General features: G+C 44.0%; 1 protein-coding gene across 1 annotated transcript; it reads left to right on the top strand.

The window, feature by feature from the left end:
- Positions 1 to 622: 622 nt before the first annotated feature.
- Positions 623 to 25,653, top strand: LOC147442830 (protein root UVB sensitive 6-like). Its single transcript, XM_086528848.1, has 13 exons — positions 623 to 1,776; positions 2,462 to 2,560; positions 2,675 to 2,788; positions 2,863 to 2,934; positions 3,679 to 3,789; positions 3,873 to 3,992; positions 4,083 to 4,184; positions 4,259 to 4,331; positions 23,954 to 24,037; positions 24,152 to 24,216; positions 24,300 to 24,401; positions 24,487 to 24,678; positions 24,804 to 25,653. Exons 1-13 carry the CDS (start codon positions 1,126 to 1,128, stop codon positions 24,858 to 24,860), a joined length of 1,842 nt encoding a protein of 613 aa, XP_086384974.1. The 5' UTR covers positions 623 to 1,125; the 3' UTR covers positions 24,861 to 25,653.

The raw sequence follows: 25,653 nt of genomic DNA, 5'->3' as shown, positions 1-25,653 counted from the left end.
AATTTGAAACACTTAAAATCTTAAGGTCCAGACATGCATGACCTTTGTCCATTGTTCACTAAGGCCTCTTTTGCAAGCCAAAAACCCTTTTGTAATGGAAAATGCAAATTCTCTTTAAACCCATTCATTGACGTGGTACGCCATCCATTCACTCGTTGGTTATCATAAGAAGAGAAGTAGGTGTCTGATCCTATCGTTGACTTTGTTTTGATCGTCAGACCACCTAAAAAAGTGGCGTTTACAGCATCCGCAAGGATATAAGGTCCCCTTTTCAAAGCTTTGCAAAGGCACACAAAGATATAAGGAGAGCTTCATGGAAGTTCAATGGGCATTGTTGGGCATTTTGGTTTGGTGATCAATATTCTCCTACCATTGCGTGGCGTGTGTTGGAGAGAGAGAGAGGGTTTGCATGCAATGAAAATGACACTTTGGGGAGGTGTAGGTATAGTAGGTGGACGTGAGTGAGAAAACGAGGAGGACAATTGGCACATGCCATCTCCAAGCCAAGATGGAAACGTGTATGGTAATTGGGCAAGCTAGTCAATTAGCCAACAGCATGTTGACTCTTACTTGACGGGATTGTAGCACTGTGAGTGAGAGTGAGAGAGAGAGAGAGAGAGAGAGAGAGAGAGAAAAGTCGGGCTTTGCTATGCTCTTGTGGTGGCATTTCCGAGGGAGAGAGAGTATGCCTCTTTGGGCTTGTGATCTTTTTGATGGGAACTTGGTGGCTTGGAAAAAGAACGGGGTTTGCAATGCTGTTCGCAGCTTTCTTGCTCATGAGTATCGACAGATCCTAGGGGGGAGAGAGAAAGAGAGAGTGCGCGCTGGCGATTGGTTTGTGACTTCAGTCCATCGTAACTGCGCTCCTTGTATATAATGCTTCTTCTTGTCGTTCTGTGCTTGTGTGTCGATTAGCTCTCTCTCTCTCTCTCTCTCTCTCTCTCTCCCCCATTCCACCCTCCATTAATGCAATTGGATTCTTGACCCTCCTTACCCCAGTTTGCTTTTGGAAGCTTTCCATTTGCTTCTTAATGGCTCTTCTTCCTCTTGGGTCTCACTCACTTCGTTCACTTTGAGTGGAAAGATTCTCCTGCTGCAGGACAGGAATTTCTCCACTTTGCAAGTATGCCAGGTCCCTTTCCTCTAAGGGGTCTTCAACCTGTGCATCAAAGCAGGTTTCCTTCCTTGGACGATGAAAAGGTAAGTGTCTCATTGAGCTCACCTCCCTTACAATCGGCATCATCGTCGTCACTGCCACCTTCACCTCCGTCTACATCGGTCTCTCCTCCACTTGTGGATCACAATTCTGTATCGATGGCACAGAAAAACTCTCGTGCTGAGGTCCGCAGAGCAATGCAGGAAGCCATAGCCAGGGGTTTTCAGCCCCCCACAGACGCCCATATTCCAAAACACAAGCTTGATGATGTGCATACTGGGAGCCCCAAACCAAGTCGCTTTTCCACTCGTAAGGTCGATGATACAGAATCAGCATGCATGCCAACACATAGAGGTGACAATTTGGATGTTGGAGCTTTGAAGAGGAGGCATGCTTTCACGCATGCACTTGATGATAAGGGACTTCAGCCAGCAGTGTCCGTATGTGGAGACGAGTATACGCCATTGCAGACAGTAAACAACAATCATGACCAGTTTGTTTGCATGGAGATTGCAGGGCAAGGAGCTCAATGGAGGTATACTTTGAAGAAGCAATCAGGCATGAAGGGAGAGAGTGCTTTTAATGTTGTCAACTTGAAAGTGGATCACAATCCGCTCAATGTGGGTTCTTCTCCTCTGTATTTTTGTATGTTCTACCTACTCTTCCACACAAACACACATGTTTATATGATCACTGCAGTGCTTAGAGATTGATCAAGCAAACAAGTTATTATTGGACAATTAAGGTTCCCCCCCCCCCCCACACAAAATAAGGGTGAAAATCATCTGCAAGTTGCAACAACATTATTTATCATTCTAGGCACACATTTTGACTGGCATCCTGCATGTAATAGTTGCATGCACTCGTCCCATGTACATCTCTTCTATGTGTTTCAAGGTCTAATCAATGTCTATACACACCTGGTGGCATTTGTAGCAGTGCTCGAAAAAAACTTTTTCCCAGAAACTTGGCAAGCCTGCATATGTGAAACAAGAGAGGTGAAATGACAAAATTTGAAGGTTTTTACACCCAATTACACTAATTTTTTCAAAATTTTGTAGGTTTTCTCACCTTCAAATATAAAATTTAGAGGTAAATTTCAAAATTTGTAGGTGGGGATTACACTAGCCAACACAATCTGCAAGTTTGTAGAGACTTTTGTAGATTTTGCTGCAAGTAGACATACATAGTACTATGAATTGTGTGTGCGCGCACATATATACAGACCGGTGCTTATCATTGCAGCCAGAGACATGAACAGCGTATTGTTCATTCTTTTAATTTATTGATGTTTCATTGCACCAGGACCTTGTGGCCTTTGTGAGGTCTTGTCTCGTTCCTGAAGGTTTTCCAGAGAGTGTTTCTCCATCATACACTCCCTATATGCGATGGAGGGCCTTGAAGGTAATTTGACACATGGTGACTTGGTGTAGATGCTCAAAATTTTGGTGACTTCATGTCTGGTGGCATGGTCAGCACAGGAATTGAGCAGCTTATGAAAATTTATTATACCTGCAGTATCTTTTTGGAGGTGCAATGAGTGTCTTCACAACAAGATCCTTGTTACATGCTGTAGGCGTCTCGCGACATGGAGCTGCCACAACAGCTATGGCTGTCAATTGGGTTATAAAGGTAAGAACTAGCCGCATTGCTCCTCCAGACTATGCCACTTTGAAAGAAATAATGGTTGGAATCTCTTCTCATAGGATGGTGCAGGAAGGGTGGGAAAGCTTCTATTTGCACGTCATGGGAAGAAATTTGACTATGACATGAAACAGGTTTGACCACTCATCTCTTATCTAGTTTTCTGTAATCCTGAGTGCTAAAATATATCACTGTCATGGAGACAAACTGCACAACAAATGACCATGGAGATTAAATTTTGGCAATTTGCGTTTTTGGAACTTTGAAGACAAAAAATATCGCTTGTGCGGTTCCGATCTATTCTATTTGAAGTTTAAGTTTCTAGTAAGGCATGAGTTTTTTAGTACATAATATACCTAATTTATGCCTTATTTTGACATGTTGTGCAATGTCCACGATCGCTTAGTGTCCATGTATAACATTTATCTTGGAACTTTTCATGAAACCTCTTGGATTGCGTTTCAGACATGGACCAAAACCTCTCAAAACCTCAGAAAACCTGTTTTGGAACTCCATGGCTACTATAAGGGGCCCCCATGTGGGTCGTTGGATTTTCCATTACAGCCTATAGGACATCATACTCTTGGAGCAGATGCTCATTTTCTCACACGCTGTTTTTTGACACAAGGTGGCAATGAGGTGGAAGCGTTGTCAAGCTCAATATTTGCCTTTTCTTTGACAACTGTTGAACCTTTTGACAAGTTTGGAGTTGTTTGTAACTTTGTAGTCATGTCACATTCCATAAAACTGTTATACACATGGGGCGTAAAACATCTGCAAATAATGTGTGCTTATATGCATGCACATGGATGCATGTATCTTATATATAAGTCTGCTGTTAGTCCTGAGAAGAAAGTTCAGTACTACTTTTTTTTCAGCTACGGTTCACGGGTGATCTTCTCATGGAACTCGGAGCTGCTGTGGAGCTGGCAACAGTAGCTGCACCTCACTTTTTTCTTCCTTTAGCATGTGCAGCAAATATTGCCAAGGTAACTGTGCATGTCCGTATGATTGGGAGTCGTCGTCTTTATAATCTGTGTGACAGAGGGAGGCATTTTCATTGCAATGGCAGAATGTAGCAGCAGTAGCATCAACATCCACAAGAGCTCCTATATACAAGGCTTTTGCTCGAGGGGAAAACATAGGAGACGTAACAGCAAAAGGAGAGTGCATCAGCAATATAGCTGACCTAGTAATTCTATAACCTAGTATAATAATATTTAGTGTTATACTCTCCTAGGGTCACTTCTTGGATTGTTCTGAAATGTGCCTATCTTGTCAGCTTGGAACAGGTCTTGGGATTTTCATTTCCAAAAAGAACCCGTCGTTAATGGTCACATTTGCTGTTCTTTCCTGTGGTTACCTTTGCTGCTCCTATAATGAGGTTTGACGGTTCCTTTTTGCTGAATGGCCAATGAGATTTTTCTGGTTGTCTTAATGGTTGTATTTTTGCTTCAGATAAAATCAGTGTGCCTATCAACTCTGAACAGAGCTCGTTTCGAGGTTGCAGTTCAGTTTTTCCTTGAGACAGGTATGCGCCTATAGTGTAAGCAAGACGGTAATCAGTTCATTATAGTGGGGGAGAGTGGTTCATTGTCAGAGGATTGGGATCACTGGGCTGGCCAAACTAGTGCTTGAGATGCAGTGTGTTGGGACATCTTTTCAAAGAATGTCTCAAGGAGTCTTAGAGGCAGTTTGAACAGAGGAGAGCCAAATCCTTGCAGCCACATTATTCCAAGCGCAAAGCCACATAGCAGCATGCTAGAGAGGGCACGGATCACAGCCAGATAAATCGGAGTTATGGTGAGAGGCAAAGCAAAGCTCAAAGATAGAGACAAGTAGATAGACACAGACACAGGTTGACAGTTGGCCTGTTTTAGCTTATTGGACATAGGAGAAGCCAGTATGCAGATTTGGGTTGTCCTCGTGTGAAGTATGGAAGGTTCTGTACTGTACAGTCGTCACATCCATTGCACATTTGGCCAATTTGACCATTGACTGCAGGCCTTTTCTGGGGACTGCCTCCAGCCCACTTTTTGGGCCTGTTTTTGGGAGCATTGGAGTTCCCAAATTTGAGAGCATTGTATGCTCTCTTTCAAACACGAGCCTTGACCAAGAGTTCAAGCAAAAGAGACTTCACACTTCACTTGAGTCGACATGGAAGAGCGTATTTCCCCTTCAGAGATTAAGTGGCCCTCAAGTTGAGCTGCTACTAGCTGCCTTCACATCGTCTCACAGTATGGAGGGAGAGAGCAATGGATTGAGGACAGAGATAGTCGGGATTCTTCCTGCGATTGCATGGTTGAAGGCATTCTTTCCAGTTTCTGTGATTCATTTTGTGCCCCAATTGAAGAAGCAGTCTCGGGAAGTATCTATTTTTCCTGTGCTTCCGCAGTCGAAGGCAGCTCTGTGTTCTGCCTCCTTGCTAGCCTTCTCGTCATCGGTTCATCAGTCCCCCTGCTATTTTCCGACTTTTCCCCTTCCTTTTTCAATTCTTATGTTTTTGTCGTCTCTAGTTTTGTTTGTTTAATTGTCTGTTTGTGTGTGTGGGTTCTATCAAAACTTGGTTTTGGGGGTGTGAGTTTATGGGCTGGGTGGTTGAATCGGGTGGGCAAGTGGAACATGTTTTGGCAGTGTTTTTGTTTTGTTTTGTGCTTGTGTGCTGGCGTTTCCTCTTTATCCTTGTTTTCCTTTTGGTTTTGTGTATATGTTCCTTCTCGTTTCTCCTCTTTTGGTTTTGCTTGTTGTTTGCTGGCGGTGTGCATGTTCTACATGGTTTGTTTTCTCCTCTCAACGAGGTTTTGTGTGATTGCTTATCTTCTGGTTGGCCCTAAATTCCCTTCAATCTGTACTTGGAGAGAGAGTCTCAGCATCTATGGATTACAGGAGCCACCTTCAACAAGTAGACTGTCCGCTTCATTGCAGCAGTCCCTCCTATTTAGTGTTCTTGTTGGTTCTTCCTTTTGAGCTCTCTTTGCAGTTCTTCCCTCTCAACTTCTTCATCGACTCTTTCCTATTCTTTTATCCCCAGTGGATGGTGCCCTCATGTTGCGCTTGGTTTTTTGGAGTACACATGTAACGGGAGGGCACCACTTGCCAATGGAAAAGAACAGATTGAACAAACTTTAGACGCTTTAAAACAATTGAACTGAAAGACATATACGGCAGACAAGACACGTAGTGGTGGAGTTCCACCCCAAGAGAGCACCGCGTCCAAACTTCGGTATTTCTTTATATTGCTTCAACTCAGTACAACGCCGACAACATTGCTCTGCATCTCCATGCGGAAGCATGCCAGAGAGTGAGCCCCATCTATTTAAAGGCCCTTGGCCCTGTATACATGAAAAGCGTCAATCTCTAAAAGCATCTAGTCCCCAAAAGCTAGCACCCCGGGGGATGTCCGTACAACAATGCCACATCGTCATCTTCCGTAATTCGTGGGCGTTTGTACAATTGCCATGTCATCATCATCTCTGCAATTCCTTTTTTTGCGTGTGCGCGCACGCTCTTTACTTTAAGCCCCATTGGATAGGGGTACCATAAGTTGTTGGGGGTTAGGTTTTTAATCCTAACCCTATAGGCCACTCGGCGAGGATGTATAAGTTGGTGAGAACTTCTGCTGCTTCTGCTAGGGTAAGGTTTGGGGAACCCTAACCCTCTGGGTCCTCAATGGATTGACACGTCATCAGTTTGTGACATCTCCCCTTCTTGACAGAAGAGTAATCGTCCGTGATTACATCTGCAAAACGACTCAAGTTAGTCCAAAAATATCCGAGGGTCATTTAGTTTTTCATATTGGAGTTCTTGATATTCCGGCATAGCAAAAGTAGCCATCACACCCAGATCGCGCTAATCTGTAATAATGGGTGTCTCGATGCACTAAAATTACATACCTGGGCAATCTCACTCAAGTAGCACTTCTATGCAACACATATGCTTACAGAGAAACATATAGTCGTCGATGAACACTCCCCCCGCAAATAACCATCCCGGTCCGGGCGAGGAGTTGTCAATGACTCCCTTATCATTCCTCCTGCAAATAACCTAAAGAGGTCTGGGCCACGAGATATAGAGGCCTTTTAGAACCAAATGCTCCCCATACCATGGCCTGCATCGCTTGGAGGTGCCGAGAGCAAACAATGCTCGAACTATTTCCTTCTCAATACTCCCCCGCAAATATCCACAAGGGTCTAGGCCATGAGTAAAAACAACACTTTTTAAACATTCAACACTCCCCCTGCAAATAACCACAAGGGTCCGGGCCATGAGTATATTCAAACCTATCAATTCTTGTCTTCAATACTCCTCCCGAGAGAGCCCAAGCCTCGAGTGTCAAAAAGTGTTTTAAAAAACATCAAAACGAGTTATAAAACGAGAATTAAACAATTCTCAAATCGGCACCAAGACATGTTCAAAACAGATAATATCCATTTCAACAAATTTTCAAACAATATTTTTCAAACAAAGTTCAAAAAGTATATAATTACAAAGCAATTAGAAAATTCATACGGGTTTTTGTTGGAATAGTCGAACTTTAAGGACGACTGGCTTCCTTCTTGATCAAAGTGATCGTACGGTTCCGGATCTGGAGTGTCACATCATTCTTGTCGTGCCAAGGCAATGCTTAAGAGAGCGTTGCAATTGCCCTCTCTAGTAGAGGTGGTTTGTAGCCCTGTGGACAGTTTTTATTAACTAATGGAAGGATCTTTCTCTCGGAAAAAAAAAGTGCAACCGAGCAACATTTAGAATCCTCGACCACAACGAGCAAATTCTTGGGATTCAAGTGACAACTCGACTCAATCGGCAAGGCTTCGTTTGACTCAACGTTAACGAGACACCCTATTACAAGAAGGCCATTGCTTTCTATGTTTCCAAACGGGACACTTTTACAATAATTGCCCTTCCAATGAAGATAGGGATGATTTACCCCGAATGATTTTAAGTTCGATTTGTATGAAAATACTCTTTGAACTTTGTTTAACAATGCTATTTGAAAAATTGTTTTAAATAGAAATTATCTATTTTGAACTTGTTTTGGTGCTGATTTGAGAATGCTTGATGCTGCTTTCTGAATATCTTCTGTTGTGGCTTTCTTGAGAGGAGAGTTCATGTTTGATGTGGAACCTCTGAACGATGAAGACCGGTAGGTCTGGGAGCGTTTAGTTGTAAGTTGGAAACCTCTGAATGACAAAGAGTGGTGGTCTAGGGAGCGTTTAGTTGTATTTGGAGCCTCCAAGCGACGCAGGCTGCGGTCTGGGGAGAGTTTGTTCAGCGGCGCTGTTTGTTTTTGTGTCCTGTAACATGCATTAGTAAGCATCTGTGTTGCATCGTGATGTGTCACACATTGAATATTCCTAATTGGGTGAGATTGCTAGGTATGTAACTTTAGTGCATCGAGACACCCCTTAAAGGATCAATGCAGTCTGGTGTGATGGCTAATTTTGATACGCGAGAATATCAAGAGCTCTGATATGGAATGAGAAAACTGAATGACCCTCGAGATTGACCCTCGGATATTTTTGATCTAACTTGAGTTGTTTCGCAGATATAATCGTGGAAGGGGGATGTCACAAACTGTTGACGTGTCAAGCCAACTGAAGACCTAGAGGGTTAGGACTCCTTGAGCCTAACTCTAGCCAACCTGCAGATCCCGATCAAGGGGGCTAAACCCTAATAGGAGTAGAAGAAGTCCTCACCAACTTACAGGTTCGTGCCGAGTGACCCCATTATTAAAATGGGTTAGGATTAAAAATCTTAACCTCAGACGAACTTCCAGAACTCTTGTGGAGGGGCCTAGTTTATTGAAAAGCGTGCACGACACACACACACACTGTAAGGTGCAACAGAATGAATGTTGAACTTTGCTCAAGATGAGTGCTCCGAACTATGCTCAAGGTTCCTTTTACTTGTGGAAGGGAGAGCCTTCCGTTCTTAATGAGAGATGCAATGGATACAAACAAAGTGGTGAACACTGTGAATGAAGGTGCATGAGACTGAGAGATAGAGAGAGAAGAGAATACGACACCTGGATGTTGTCAAATCCTCCTCCAAGGGCCCCACTCTCTATGGTAAGAGCGGTCTACTTACGATTGCACAAATCTCTACAATGCTTGGACTTGCCGACGATGTCGACGACGACGAGACGGGCTGAAATCTGAAAATGCTAATGGCTGAAATCTGCAAATCTTTATCTGCTGAATTCCGACTCTATGTCGGTGACGATGTCGATGGCGATGATGCGACGACGACGCGCTGAAAACGCAGATGCTGAAATGTGCGTTTTCCAAGCTGAAACTGTAAACTTTGCGGAATCCTGACCGTGCGGAGAGGATCTGCTACGGGAAGGTGAGATCTGCGAGGTTCGGGGGTTATTCTGCTGTGTCTAAAGGCTGAAAACGGAAAATGCTGATGCTTCTTGGTGTTCCGTTGCGGTGAAACTGCAAAACGCTATGCTGATGCAAAAACGCTAGGGCTGAAAACTGTCTTCTGCTGCTGCCGGTGGCCTTGCAATGCAAAACGCTAGGCTGATCTGCTGTGGTCTGGTCGCCAAGCTGATGCAGAAGCAAAACTCTAGGCTGATCTTGTCGAAAACGCTAGGTCATTGCTGGGGATGCAAAAACGCTAGGCCATCTGGGGGTGTCCTGCTGAGAAGTTGCCTGTTGAGCAAGGTGCTCCTGCTGCCTCTTCTGGTAGAAAGTGCTAGCGCTAGGTTTCTATTTATGCAAACTTATTGAATTTGCCCTAAGTTTCCAACAAAAGTCACTTAATAAATAAGTGAAAAATGTCAAAAATAGGGAAAATAGGTTTAATGCACTGGAAAATTCCCCTGATGGATTCTGATGGGAATGCTGATGATCATGCTGTGTGCTACCGGAGGATATGCATCTAATCTAAGTGTCTGGACATGCATGGTCTGCGAACAGACTCACAAAAGTGCCAGATCACTTCCTATTCTAGACCGACTTGACGGAACTGAACCCTGGTCATGTTGTAGCTTGTCCACGGACACATAGGGTTGGATGTGTCACGTGACATCCCCTCCTTTTCAAAGTGAGGTACTGGTACCGAACTGTATGGCGTCGAGGGAGATCGCCAATAGCATCCGGAATCCTGGAAAGGACTCTTCGTCATCCCACTCTGATGTGTGGGTCGTGCGATACTTGGACTTCATAAAGGTCTGCAACGCTTGCTTCTTTGGGCCGCACCGAAAGCGACACAAAGTCTTCTGTAGCTCCTTCAATGCTTCAATTCGTCGATAGTCATGCGTTTACCTTCTTCAAGAATCTCCAAGGCTGAAAATTCCTGAACTACTTTCAACACAAAAACATGAACATACCCATTCCATGTAAAGTGACCAGAAAAAATCTGCTCTTCTCTAAAGACTGTGCATGCAATGTAGATGAATAAATAGACGGAGTGCCAACCCGTTCACCACACACACGCAAACAATGAGATCGAATCTTGTGATTCTGATCTAATCAATCAACTGTGGCAAAACACAATGAAAATGCCGATGCTTGATGCTCAATCCTTCTTGTGCTCTTTCTGATACTGTGTCATGCCAAGGAAGTGTCATGGAATGTGACTTCCTTGAATGCATACTTTTCAGCTTTTCATGAACAATCCGCATACATTTGTGCTCATTCATGAGTGAAACGTGCTCAACGTACAATATGTCATACCTAGGAAAAGGGATTACATAAAGACGCTGACTAAAATACAGGAAATGATCACGAATGAAACACTTGAACAATGCGCGCTGACAAATCATTCGAACACATAGTACTTCCTGTGGGGGTTCTTTGGACCTAGGCTCGAGAGCCAAGATCGGATCTTCGGAATCTAGCGAATCTTCCTGTGGGGGTTCTATGGACCTCGACTCGAAAGCCAAGATCGGTTCTTCGTGATTGATTGAATCTGCAATGAGGTTAGCTTCACTAGAGAAAGTATCAACTAACACATCATCCTTGTGAAGAATCACATCATCTTCATGCAAATCATCATGCTTGTGAGAAAACATCTTGATTATCATGCAAATCATCACGCATGTCCTTATCATCCAAATCATCATGCTTATCATCATGCAAATCCTGTGTGTCATGCTTTGGAGAAGAAGAGACTGAGAGAGTCTCCTTCTTCTGAATCCTTTCAATCTTCGCCTGCACATTAGAGATGAGAGAGGAAGAATGAACAACGTTCTTGCAATCCAATTCTGTTTTTCTTTCTGCGTACTTGCGATCAAATTCTTTGGCCTCCAAGCGTAATTGCTCACGCTCACGCTCCATGGCTGCCATTCTTGCTTCATGCCACGTTGTCATCATGTCCATCATCGTCTTGCACCAAGCCTCCATAGGATCTAGTGCAACTCGTGGCGCAGATGGGGAAGGGGGAGGGTCGGAAAAACCTCCTGGTGGGGAAAATGCTTCTTCGCCTCTCTCATGCTCATCATTTCGAAGCGAAGTATCCATTCCGCTTCGAGTGATGACCATCCACTGAAGTCTTGGATTCTTGTGGTCTTAGGTTCTTAAGTTCACAAGGAACTTGGGTTCTTGGGGTTCTTGAGGGTCTTGAGTTCGGGAGGTTCTTGCGGTTCTTCTTTAGCTTGCAATCTGTGTTAGAGAAGGATCTTCTCTTCACCCGAGTTCTGTTCTTTTCCACGGGTGCACCCCTTGGCGGCCTTGCGCTCACACCAAGGTTTCTTTTTCCCACCTCAGGTCGATTGGCCGGCCGCTAAGTGCACGGTCCGCTCTCAATGAGTGAAAAGAGGCACAAGGGGATGCTGGACAAGCCCTTCTTTCTTGGGTTTCCTGTCACTCTTCAAAAACACGATTAGGAATCGACACGCTTAAGAAGTCTTGGGTTCGTGGGACTGCAACAAGCAAAAAAAGTTCTTGTGGTTCTTGTGATTCTTTCCTTGAGTGACACAGAACACTGCCAAAGCTCTGATACCAATGTAAGGTGCAGCGGAATGAATGTTGAACTTTGCTTAAGATGAGTGTTCCGAACTGTGCTCAAGGTTCCTTTTACTTGTGGAAGGGAGAGCCTTCCGCTCTTAATGAGAGAGTGCAATGGATACAAACAAAGTGGTGAACACTGTGAATGAAGGTGCATGAGATTGAGAGATTGTCACAAAGTGATGACGTGGCGGACATCAGAAACCCTAATGCCAGAAACCCTAAAATTCCTGCAAACCCTAATTTTTGCCAAAAACCCTAATTTTCGGAAATCGCAGAGGTTTTTTTTTTTGGGAAAATGATGAGCGACGCGAATTTTGCTTTTTTTAAAATAAAAAAAAGAGAAAAAGACTCTCTAAGAGAGAGAGAGAGAACTGATGCTTTTGATTTTAAAAGCTTTTGGGGCTCTGCTTTTGGGCATCCCTTGTAACCTTTAAATTAGTGGTGAGGGCCTGAAACTAATTTGACTATTTTGTTTCTAATTTCTATTTTCTAGAATTAGGACTTTAATAAGAAATGTGCACAAGTTAACTAATAAGTTAAGGAATCACAGATCTGTAAGAAAAACCATCAGGAAACAGACAACTCTGGTGTGTCATATGATGGGTGATAAGAAGCACCGTGAAGGAGTTGGCCTGTTAGTTCGGTGGGAGAAGACCAGGTAATGGTGGTCCTTGATGAGTCACAAGATGGGTGACAGGTTCATCGGTAAGGGGACACACTAAGGGTCTAAGGAGGAAATCCGAACTGAGTAAGACAATACGCGTAAGAACGCAAGCACAAGAATAAAGATGGGTTCAATGAAGCTTTTTACGAAAAGCAGGAACAATCGCGGGAAGGCAGACGCTTTCCCGCGAGGAATCTATGTTTGCATTGCATTCGTGCATGTGGTTGCATCCAGGGACGCCTGGGAAGTGTTGTTAAATGCATTGGTTTTAACTTATAAGGTTTTATTGAGTTTTTGGGCAGGTTCAGACCAATTTTAAAATATGCCAGCCGCCCACTTAATAAGTGGGCAGCCACTTAGAAGATAAAGCAACAAAACCAGCCAGCGAATTCTCTCTCCCTATTTCGGGTTAAAAAAAGAAAAAAACGGCCGCAATCTCTACGCGAGCAGTTATTTGTGCCGTGGCCAAGGAGCTATAAAAGCACCACATGCCCTCACTCACGGGAGGTACCAACATCAGCAAGAGAAGACTCTGCCGCAAGAGATCGCGAGACTACGAAGCACGGAAGTCGCTTTTCCCGCGCAAGAGCGACAGGTATCTATTGTGGATTCGCCATACGAATTGTTGTCGCGTGTTTGTGTGGTTTGTTTTGCAGGAATCTCCCGTCTTACGGGAAGGCCCTTCACGGGAAGTACGGCTTCACGCCTAAGTCCCTTACGGGAAAGTACGGCTTTGTGCCTAAGTCCCTTACGGGAAGGAACGGCCTTGTGCCCAAGCCCTTTACGGGAAAGCACGACCTTCGGGTCTAAGATTACAAAACGGAGGGGTTTCCTTGGGTTCTCGTGCTTGTATACGAATTCTCCCTGAATAAAAGAATACTCTTAACGGGGGGGGACCAGCCCATCTTCTGGTCCCCAATACTGTGTCGATCTTCTCCCTTCTCTCATGTTTGCAAAGTATTATAATTTTCAGATTTTCTAAGTGCTCGTGTACGCTCCTGTTTTGTGACAGTGGTATCAGAGCATGGTCTCCTCTCTTTCTCTGTAAAGGAGGACGACTCTGGGAAGATACGGGAAGAAGCCATAACAAGCCAAGAGAGAAGTAAGCAGGCGGAAACCTAAGTCCTGCAGGAAAAGCTCGCAGAGTTGGATTTTTTTTTTTCTCTTTGCAAGAAGGCGACACAAGACTTGGGATTCTCTGAGAAGGCGACAAGAGCATGATGCTCAAGAAACTAGAGAATCTGAGAAGCGGAATGCTCAAGATACTTCAGAACCCAGAAGATATCCATGAACATCAATCGAGAACCATAGCCAAGAAATCCCGTCATTTTGGGAAGGATATGAAGAAGGTCTCTAGACCTAGGAACACTCCAGTCAAGCTTGATACTTTTGACGGAAAGGAAGATGTCCTGAAAGCTACTGCTTTTATTCGACAGTTTGAAGCTGCCTTTGCAAACGGCAATTTTTGAGAAGCGTCGAAGGTGAGGCATGTGACCAAACACCTCCAGGGGATTGCAAGTACTTGGTGGTATACCAAAGCTCTGCAAGGAACTTACAACAACAATTCAAGGCTGAATTCTCCGACAAATTTTTTTTCCTCTACGCTTTGAGGAGGGCATTCAAGAAGATTGGGATTGGTTTGCCCAATAGGAACACGAGCGAGTCAAAGCAAGTAGTGGTTCACTCTTGCCAAGGTAGGTCCATTCTTGATCCTCTCTGAGGAAGGAAAGATGAACAAATTTAACCAAGGACTTTTGCCCGAATTTTGTAAACCCATCTGCAGGATACTTTGCAGCAGATGGTGGAGTCAGCAATAAAAGCTGAAAGTGTACACCTTGATGTACATAAAATACAATCCCCGTAGTGGGACGAGAACCATTGAACACAGAAACAACGAATTTTTGTTACCTCTCCTCGAAGGATACATTGCTATCCGGAGAAAGTTTGGAGTAACAGAACTCAATCTAACTCCTGAATTTTTGACCCTCAAACTTTAAGTGAGAGGGCAGATCTTTGATCAAAGTTAAATCTTTGAGGAACTCATAAAATGCGTATTGCTTTTATGCACGACATATGCACGTGTCTAACCAGGACAATCACTCTCGAGTGTTGAGTCAGAACATTGTTTTATATGATGAACTGCTTTGCTTAACCATCCGGAAGGCCCATGATTGATCTGGTATCCGGTAGTTCTCCAACAAATTGCCTGCTAGTGCGGGTAGGAAATTATGAAGGAACCATTCTGAGCTTTCAAGCAAAGAACAACTTTTATCAAGCTTAAGTACCTTACAAACCAACACTCCCTACCCGGTAAGGGAAGACCAATCTTTGCAAGGAAGAGATGCTGTTGCAGATTTCAGCCGTAAAGAAGACGTTGCCGGTGATGCCCATGGCTGCCCCCAGTGTACCAGATGTCGTCAAGACCAAGTGCGCGAGTTCCCTCGTGAAGAAGTGCCTACGGAGCGTGTTTTCATCGCAACAAGCTGCTGTTTTTCTCTGTTTTCAGCCCATAAACGTTGTAGACGGGGCTGATTTACGAGAAGGAACCCGAGAACACACCTCTTTTGTGTGTAGGATTGGAAGAGAGGATTTTCTATGCAGAGATCTCTTCCGGGGAATTGCTTTTTCGAGAACCGAGTTGCGTTACGAGCGTCGTGACTTTGAAGGTACGATTTTTATGTTATGATCTCTAAGTATTTGATTGCAGGTGTACTTCCTCTTCGTGAGGGAATAGGAGCAGAGGAAGGCATGAGCCTCTGCAGGATAAAAGTGCTCTGAGGAACTAGAGCCAGATCAGCCCAAGGGTTTCGTACCCAAGTTCGGGAAGCAGATCCACGGATTGAAGAGAGGTAGACTCTCAAGATGTGATCCGGAAGTTGAAATTCCTAAGGAAAGGACTTCGTGTCCAAGAAAGCGGAGTTACTCTGCAGGAACAGGACTCTGGAAACAGAGTCGGAAAAGCGTTGCAGGGATGCCATGCCCTGAGTAGGACGGCAGAAAGGAAGGAACCATTCCGAGATTCCAAGCAAAGAAAAGCTTTCATTAAGCTTGAATACTCTTTAAGCCCACACCCCCTACCCGGTCAGGGAGGACATGGTAGTGCTTTTCGTACAAATGAATGAACACCCTCTTTATGAGAGAAGGAACAAGCGACGACTACGGCTTGTGCTCGAGGAATCCAAGGATTGAAATCCTAGTTATTTAATGAGCGGGTTTTGCTCTAAGATCGAGCCAAGGGATCGTCAAGTTGAGCGTCTTCGCTCTAAGGATCTTACGAAGGGAAGGTAATTTCCTAGGTTCACCAAAACTCTAACACAGCTTAAGAATTATGTACACCTTTGGGTACATAGATAACACACGAAGATGCAGACCTATGCCAAGGAACTGGACGAGAGTTTGTTATACTCTCTTGAGCGCCTTTTTATGCGCAAGGATATTCCGACACGAGAATTAGATGTGTTAGGTAGAAGGATTCTCTACAGAGAAGAGGTTTTCTGAGGGTCGTTGATTATTGAGTACGCTATGTGCTTTTATTATTACAGTAGCAACTTTTGGTTGCGGTATATGTTTCTCCATGAGCAGGTCAAGTAGCATTTACACGCTGCTGGAATAAATTCGAACTATTATGTTCATAAGAGTAAAATTTGCCAACCATTTTAAAATGGTAAGAATTACCTTAACCACATATGGGAGAACATCCTTGAGATCCAAAGCGGGTTCAGCCTTAAGTGGGCCAAGTTTGAACTTATGTTCACAGAATGGTATGGCTAGAATTTTATATGCCTAAGATTTTGCGATGAATTCTAGATGCTTGCAAGGATGGCCTCTGCAAGGAAGAGACGCTAGTAGGCGTCACGAGAACACTGCTAGTGGTAATAACTTATAGGAGGAAAAGATTGGAAGGAAGTGCCACCATGCACAAGGAATCTTCGGATTGGAACCGCTCGCCTACGTTGAGCGACGGCCTGAAACAAGAACCTTCTTTAAGGTGATCGAAGACCTTGTTTGTGAAGGAAGATATCGAAATTAATACTCTTATGATTTGGGCATTCCCTATGTGGGAGGACACAAGAGGTTTAATACCCTCTGGACTAACAGCGCAGGATTATGCGCAAGGACAGATGCCTAGATTGATTTCTAGGAGGATTATTCTTCTCGGGATTGAGAAGGTGGAATTGAGTTAATAGATTCTCGGATAAGGAAACTTCCAATCTGTTGGAAAGACGCGAATGACGAGTTCTTACATGGCTCGTAAGTTTGATGAATGGTGAAGGATATCCTCGAGGTACTAGAGGAAGGACATGAACCCGTAAGGTAAGTATTGAATTCTTGAATTTTATTTAAATTAATTTTTAAGCTCTCTTTTGAGAAAGGACTAGCTCAACTCACCATTGAGTAAGATTTGGAATCTTTCCGGTTTCTCCCCGGCAGTTCAGTTGGACCTCTACAGTGGAGGACAACTGTTTATAAGTGAGAGGGATGAAACTAATTTGACTATTTTGTTTCTAATTTCTATTTTCTAGAATTAGGACTTTAATAAAAGGCTTACCCAGTTCTTCTTCTTCTTCTTCTTCTTCTTCTTCTGATAGTTCTTCTAGCTCCTCAGATTCGAGCGAAGAAGACAGAAAAGGTAAAAAGCGAAGCAAGAAACAAAGCTTCGGAAAGGGCAAGAAAAAGGCAAAGAAGGCTACATCTCGCCCAGAGACTGACAGTTCTACTGAGGACTCGTCTATAGACAGCTCAGATTCCGATGACGGAAAGTTTTATGCGAACAAGAAGAATTTTTACAAAGCCAACCAGTATGACTTTCTCGAAGATAAAAGCAAGAAAGTCCGAGAGTTTAAGGAAGGTGGCCACTCGATCAAGTTTGATACTTTTCAGGATACTCAGATGCTTCGAAGGCTTTGTCTTTTATACAGCAGTTTGACATCGCTTTCGCGGGAGGACGCTATTCAGAGCACTCCAAGATTCGGAGAGCTGCCTCTTACTTTAAGGGGAATGCTCGTACTTGGTGGTCCACGCTTCTATTAAGTAAGACTGTGCCAGTTACATGGCTGAAATTCAAGAGGGCTTTTATTTCTTCTCGGTTGACTCAAGAGTTTGAGCGAGATACACGAGCTACTTGGAACCATCTTCGGATGACCAAGAGCGATACAGTGAATTCTTATTGTGAAAGATTCTGGAGCTCTTTTCTACTCGCCTCTTCATTCAAGAAGATCTCGTTCAGAGAACAGATTGAGCGGTTTACCTTGGGTCTACCTACAGAGATCCGAGATCACTGCTTGGAACAGAAGTCAGCTTCTATTCAGGAGTTGATGAGTCATGCGAAGCGGGGCTTTGCCATTCACTCTGGCAGTCTCACCTACCCCACAGATGAGGCCATGACACAACGAGCCAAACAGACTTCTGGGAATGAAAGTAGAAAGAAAAAGAGCAACCCAGAGAAAAAGGATGCACGACCCAAGCTTACTCCTGAGGAGAGAGCTCGCTTCATCAGAGAGGGGAAGTGCTTTGGATAGGGGGAACATGGACATATCTCTGCGAAGTGTCCTAAAAAGGCACAGAAAGAACAGAATGATAAAGACGACGACAGGTCTGAGAGTTAGAGAGCAGCTCAGGAATGTGGCAGAAAAGACAAATAGAAAAGCAGAACTGGTACCACATGGCGTGGGACTTGCACCAAATCAAATGAATGAAAGTACAAACTTTGCCGCTTTTTGGGGCAAAGTGAAGGATCAGGAAGCTCTTTTGAAGGAGCCAAGGCCAACTTCTTTTCACTTGGAATTGGCGGTTCGATTTGGAATTACGCCCGACAGACTGACGCCACAGGTGGAGGTAGTTTGACTGGCACCCGGATGGGATGTTGCCATTACACCGAGCATTGGAAAACTTCGTTTGCAATGACAGGGGTGTTCAGGGCACGCGAGTGACGTTCTACTCAGGATCCCTTGGTACCACAAGAACTACGCCGTGGTTGACTACCGGGCCGAGAAATCAACTTTGATAAATGAAGGGCTTAGAGATTGTACTTGATGAACTTCAGTTTCTTACTCATTCTTTTGGGAACTGAACGCTGGATAAAGGTTGAATATGTTTTGATCTGATCAAAAGAACGCCAAGATTTTTCTCCACACTCATGCCGATTGCTTTTCAGAGAGCCTGAAGATCATACCATTGATCTGACACCTGGAAGCACGTCACCGAATCGGCCACCTTCCGTGTGAGCCGAGTACAGAATGAAAAGATTATGAACCCAGTGAAAGACCTCTTGGAAAAGGGTCTTGTCCAACCTAGTACTTCACCATATTGCTCTCCAGTGTTGTTGGTTTTGAAGAAAGACGGATCTTGGAGAATGTGCATCGATCATAGAGCTCTCAACAAATCACCATCAAGAACAGATTTCCGATTCCTAGGATCGATGATATACTCGACAGGTTACAGGGATCCTCGTGCTTTAGCAGGATTGACTTGAAGAGTGGATATCATCAGATCAGGATAGCGCCAGGAGATGTCTACAAGACAGCTTTTTGGACGACTTTTGGGTTATTTGAGTTTTTGGTGATGCCTTTTTGCTTAACCAATGCTCCTGCGACATTTAACCGGATGATGGACAGGATTTTTCGAGAGTACGGGCTATTTGTTGGCACTTTCTTTGACGACATCATTGTTTTCTCCAAGAATGAGGCAGAACACAGAGATCATCTGATTCAAGTCTTTCAGGCATTACAATATCACACGTTAGTGATTAATGCAAAGAAAAGTGATTTTTTTCCTACCAGAGATACACTTTTTGGGACACATTGTGTCAACACAGCAGGAGTGCAAATGGACCCGGCCAAGATAGAGACTACCCGTGATTGGCCCGATTTGAGGAATGTCCATGAAGTTAGAAGCTTCTTGGGACTGTGTTCGTACTACAGGCGGTTCATACGAAAGTTTGCAGAGGTTGCTTCCCCTTTGCATACCTTGACACATAAAGGAGTACCTTTTTCGTGGGGACCCACAGAGGTGACTGCCTTTCGGACATTGAAAGAGAAATTGACCTATTTTGACTTTGCCGGACTTGCAAAAGTCATTTGAAGTATATTGTGATGCTTGTGGTCGTAGTCTGGGTGCGGTCTTGATGCAAGAAGGCCATGTCATAGCTTACGAGAGCCGTTTGTTCTCTAGGCCGGAGATGACAGCACAGATCTATGAGAAAGAGCTTTTGGCGGTTATCCATGCTCTTACTCAATGGCGGCATTACCTACTCGGAGCGGATTTTACTGTCTTTACAGACCATCAGAGTTTGCGCTACTTCTTGTCACAGAAGCAGCTTTTGGAAAAGCTGATGCGATGGGCGAACATCTTGTCACAGTTCAACTTCCAGATTGTCCATGTGTAGGGATAGAAGAACGTGGTGGCAGATGCTTTGTCTCGGAAACCGTTGGTTCTGGCTATTTCCGCGATACATCATAGGAGCTTCAAGGATATGGTCGATCGGTATGCCACAGATACAGATTTTGCAGATATTTTTCACACGGATACGGGATGGGGAGACAATAGCTGGATACTCCCTTCGGGAAGGCTACTTGATGAAAAAGACTATGTTGTGCGTTACACAGCCGTTGAGAGAAAAGGTTATGAGTGAATGCCACTATCCACCTTTTACGGGTCACCGCGGCATTGCTACTACCATGAAGGGGGTGGAGAGATACTTCTTTGGGCCGAGACTCAAAAAGGATGTGGAAGAGTTTGTGCGCAGTTGCTTGGTATGCCAGAAGGTCAAGTTTGACAGTCATAAAGCACATGGATTGTTACAGCCTTTACCCATACCCACCCACCCCTGGGAAAGTATTGCAATGGATTTCATTTTTGATCTCCCAAGAACACAGAATGGTCACGATGATTTTCCGATTACATGGCACGTCTGAGACGATTGTCTCCGACAGAGACCCCAGATTTACGAGTTTGTTTTGGAAGGCAATTTGGGAGAACATTGGCACGCGGTTGCAGTTCTCGTCATCGTTCCACTTGCAGACTGACGGGCAATTTGAGATTGCCAATTTAGTGATTTTAGATTTATTAAAGTCTTGTATCTCGGATCAGAAGACTCAATGGGAAAAAGAACTTACCTTTGGTGGAATTTGCCTACAATAACACGATACACTCTTCGACGGGGAAGACGCCATGTGAGATTGTTGAAAGTGCTGCGAAGGTTCCATCCTTCCTGAGCATGAAGATTAGATATTTGAAGCGGATGAATATTCGCGAGATTTGGATACGGCTTTTGCCAAGGTTCGCGAGACTTTGCAAGAGTCTCAAGAACGACAGAAAAAGGCAGCGGATCGCCATCGTCGCGACTTGAAATTGAAGGAGGAGGATTGGGTGCTCTTACTTTTGAGAAGGCACGCCTACGAAAGAAAAAGGGAAAGGAGAGGCTTTTTCCAAAGCTTAGTATGCGATACTACAGACCTTTCCAGATCACTGACAAGATAAATGATGTCTCCTTCCGATTGAAACTGCCAGATACTTGGAGGGTTCACAATGCATTGCATGTGTGTCTCTTGAAACCTGTTAAGGGTGATGTGCCTGATGATGGGGAGCCTGATGAGCAACCCGAAGTGGAAGAAAACGAGGAGATCCTTGTTCCTGAACAGATTTTGGCACATAATGATACGAAGAAAGGTAAAGTCCGAAGGCGGTTCTTGGTTTAGTTCAAGAACTTTCCTGCATTTGATGCGAAGTGGATGGAGGAGGAGGACCTAGCAGATACTCCTCGGATTGTGAAACTTTACCTCGATGTTTTGGTTTAGCATAGTCTACTCCAAACGGAACCCAGAAACTCAGCTTGGCCGAAGATCTGGTGCAGTGGGATGCACAAGAGGGGAGTTAGTACGCTCCTTTGTCAACAGATGCCTCGATTTTGATACTAAAGTCACTGATGTCTCTTTTAGCTTCAGGGATACTGAGAGCTGACAGTATTTTGTTGGATGACTTTATGAATGGAATTCTTGATTATGATACCGATTTGTTCTTGACTTCTTGTGAGTGTAGGAACTGATAGCCGAAATGACTGCAGCATTTTGGTCTGATTGATCTCGAATAGACATGGTTGCAATAGGGGTTAGTCAATCGGACATCGATGAGGTCTCGATTGGACCTAGATGTGATTGCTAGCTACATTGCCGATAAATCATGGTCTAAGATCTGAATGAATGTTGAATGTCATGTGATGTCTGGTGATGTCCTGTGATGTGACTGTCGATTTTGTACATGTGCTAGATGTGTGTTCCTAGTACGTAGGTACTAACAGTCAGTGTTTGCTAAGACGGTTTATGGCTTTTGTCGGTTTTGCACGCGTAATCGCGGTCGATTACAATGCTTTCAAGAGGGGGGTATGTCACAAAGTGATGACGTGGCGGACAGCAAAAACCCTAAAATTCCTGCAAACCCTAATTTTTGCCAAAAACCCTAATTTCCGGAAATTGTGGAGGTTTTTTTTTTTGTGTGTGTGTGTGTGGAAAATGATGAGCGACGCGAATTTTGCTTTAAAAAAAAAAAAAAAGAGAAAAAGACTCTCTAAGAGAGAGAACTGATGCTTTTGATTTTAAAAGCTTTTGGGGCTCTGCTTTTGGGCATCCCTTGTAACCTTTAAATTAGTGGTGAGGGCCTCACTTCTCAGGGCATCTGGACGCAGAGTCTGAGAGTGAAACCCTAACCGCTCTCTTGTACTTTGATGATTGATTAATACAAAAAGAAATACCGAAAGGGGCGCCAGTCTTTGGGGCCAATATCTCTAGGCACGGAACTCCGCCGGGCCAGTGCAAATCTATTGTGATCTGTGAATTGTTTTGAAGTGGTTATTTGGTGCTGTCGCGGTTGATTCTTGACTTGGAGTGTCCAAGTCTGTTACAGAGATAGAGAGAGAAGAGAATACAACACCAGGATGTTGTCCAACCCTCCTCCAAGGGCCCCACTCTCTATGGCGAGAGCGGTCTACTTATGATTGCACAAATCTCTACAATGCTTGGACTTGCCGACGATGAGGACGACGATGAGGACGACGACGAGACGGGCTGAAATCTGAAAATGCTAATGGCTGAAATCTGCAAATCTTTATCTGCTAAATTCTGACTCTATGTCGGTGACGATGTCAATGGCGACGATGCGACGACGACGCGCTGAAAACGCAGATGCTGAAATCTGCGTTTTCCGGGCTGAAACTGTAAACCTTGCGGAATCTGACCGTGCGGCGAGGATCTAGTGCGGGAAGGTGAGATCTGCGAGGTTCGGGGATTGTTCTGGTGTGTCTAAAGGCTGAAAACTGAAAACGCTGATGCTTCTTGGTGTTCCGTCGCGGTGAAACTGCAAAACGCTATGCTGATGCAAAAACGCTAGGGCTGAAAACTGTCTTTTGCTGCTGCCGGTGGCCTTGCAATGCAAAACGCTAGGCTGATCTGCTGTGGTCTGGTCGCCAAGCTGATGCAGAAGCAAAACGCTAGGCTGATCTTGTCGAAAACGCTAGGTCGTTGTTGGGGATGCAAAAACTCTAGGTCATCTGGTGCTGAGAAGTTGCCTGTTGAGCAAGGTGCTCCTGCTGCCTCTTCTGCCAGAAAGTGCTAGTGCTAGGTTTCTATTTATGCAAACTTATGGAATTTGACCTGCTCAGTTTCCAACAAAAGTCACTTAATAAATAAGTGAAAAATATCAAAAATAGGGAAAATAGGTTTAATGCACTGGAAAATTCCCCGGATGGATTCAGATGGGAATGCTGATGATCATGCTTTGTGCAACCGGAGGATATGCATCTAATCTAAGTGTCTGGACATGCACGATCTGCGAACAGACTCACAAAAGTGCCATATCACTTCCTATTCTAGACTGACTTGACGGAACTGAATCCTGGTCATGTTGTAGCTTGTCCACGGACACATAGGGTTGGATGTGTCACGTGACACACACAGAGAGTCAAAAGTTGCGTATACCAGCTGATGGCGTGGCAACTGTATGGACAGCCCACAATTCGCGGAATTGCAGCCACATGGCACTACATTTCGGACACCCTCTGAGGGTGCTAGTTTTTGGACTCCTGAGATTTTAAAAGAGCAACTTTTCATCAACTTCTTTTGAGTTTGGGCCAATGGCCTTCAAATATGTAACTAAGGGTCTCTCTTTGGCATTCTTTCCGTGGGAGATGCAGAGTAGAGTTACAAAAGCTGTACCTTGTTGAAGCGATATTAAGAAATACCGAAAAGGGTGCCATCGTTTGGGGCCATTGCAGCCTCGGAGTGGAACTCCGCCACTCCGTGTCTCGTGTGGATTCTCTCTCTTTCTTCTATTCAGTTGTTGAAGTGCTAAACGTCCGACTCAGTGTGTTCTTTTCAGTTGGCACGTGGTGCTCGTCCTGTTACACTTGCTTTGTAAACAGTTTTGTACTTGCCCTGCTCCCTGCCAAGTAATAGACGTAAACTCCTTTTTGAGAAAGAGAGAGGAGAGAGAGGCTGACCCGTGGGCCGAGAGAGTGATCAATCTTTTGCAAATGTGTAACAGGTAGAGCTCCATCTCTAAGGGAAGGCAATCAACATGAGAGAATCTTTACACTCCCTTGGACAAAAATGAAACCTTTTGCTCTTGGTGAGGCTCTGATTTATTTTTATTTTGTCTCCATCGCAACCAAGATGATGCATCGGGGGCTCAATGTCTATTGTATTCTATAAGTTCATTTTTGCATTATTCTCGTTTTTATAGGGGCGAGAGTCAATGAAGCGTTTCAGAGCCCCTACAAATTTTTGAACCTTTTACCCTTATTCCAGGTATTTATCAATTATGCTGTCTGGAGATAATCATGCTTAGGTGGTTGGAGGTTGTTAAAATGTGTTTTTCTTCACATTTTCAGGAAGAGAATTACATGGTAACATATAACCCCATCAAAGGGCAAGCATTTGCATTACTGAAAGAAAAAGCCAGCTCTGATGATGTTCTGAAGGCAACCTTTCATGTAAGGTGTTATTTTCTGTTACAGGTGTTAGATGCAAATGGGTTAAATTTATATTCATAGTATATATATATTTATTTTGATGCAGGTGATGGTGCTTGAGTACATTCTTAAAAAATCTGAATCTTCATGGCAAAACATGAAGAACCTTAATTTTGATGTTAATGGAGACTTCAAGAGCTGTTTCAGACCTGATATGAGTGTCGACGGAATTATAAGGGAAAGTTGTAAGGCCATGCCAAGGCTTTTTGAAACCTTTAGGGAGAGCTCTATATCTCAGGTATCTCTTGGAAGACATGATTTTTTACAGTATTTTAGGTTTTTAGGTCCCATTTTTTGGGAATGCATGTGCTGGTGGAATTGTTTTTGCAACTATTTCTAATATATTCCTTGTCATCTCAACAGGGATGGGTGATGGGTGAATCGCTTTTGAGCCCAGGCAGTGCCAGGCTCTGTACATAAGCGCTACGCCTCGAGCGTCTTGAAAATTCACTTTTGATGGCACGGTCAGCAAATGAGAGCGCATTTTCCAGCCGGAAGTACCTCGGGTATGTGAGCTTGATTGTGACTTAAAACGAAGCAAGACGAAAGCAGATGGATCCGGCTGAGTCAGGAACAGAAGTAATTTATTTGACCTAAACAGGTCAATCACTTTATTGAAGGGATGGGGAACGCTATGCAGCTCAATGCTCCGAAGGGCAGGCGGTGTACACAGTGGATAGAAAAAGTGTTAATTAGAAGTTTGAGATCAATCCTTTTTCTTCACCGAACACCTCAACGTGGAGTCATGGGTCTATGATTCTTTCAAATGGTTGAAGCCCTGACCATTGCTTTTCACCTTTTAGTATCAGCAATAGAGGTGCAGATTAGGAAAGTCCAGAAAATATATGTCAAAAGTAATAATTCTGCCAGGATTCAGCAAATGGCTTTCACGTGCTTTTGTGAAAGTTTCAGGGGGATCGATCACTTTCCCCTATTCAAAATCTGAAGTGCCTGTTGAATGTGGAGGTATTACTGCCTCCTCGAAGCCAATTCAAGAACCATTTTGCCATCTTATAGAGAGTGTGTAATAGGCACGGGCAATGAAATTGATGTTGCCTCATCTGTGGTATATGGAGATCGCTGTGTGATAAATAGGTATATAGCTCCCATTAATGATGGGAAACGGTGTATGCCCTGAAACCATATATAGATATGTCATTGTAAGAAATTTTGAATTATATCACATATTTAAACAAATGATAGTCTTTTTTTC

This window comes from Adiantum capillus-veneris, chromosome 14 (assembly GCF_014529385.1).
Source record: "Adiantum capillus-veneris isolate H3 chromosome 14, ASM1452938v2, whole genome shotgun sequence".
Taxonomy (NCBI): Eukaryota; Viridiplantae; Streptophyta; class Polypodiopsida; order Polypodiales; family Pteridaceae; genus Adiantum; species Adiantum capillus-veneris.
The sequence above is the reverse complement of the archived record's forward strand: the minus strand, read 5'-3'. Positions and strand labels throughout refer to the sequence as shown.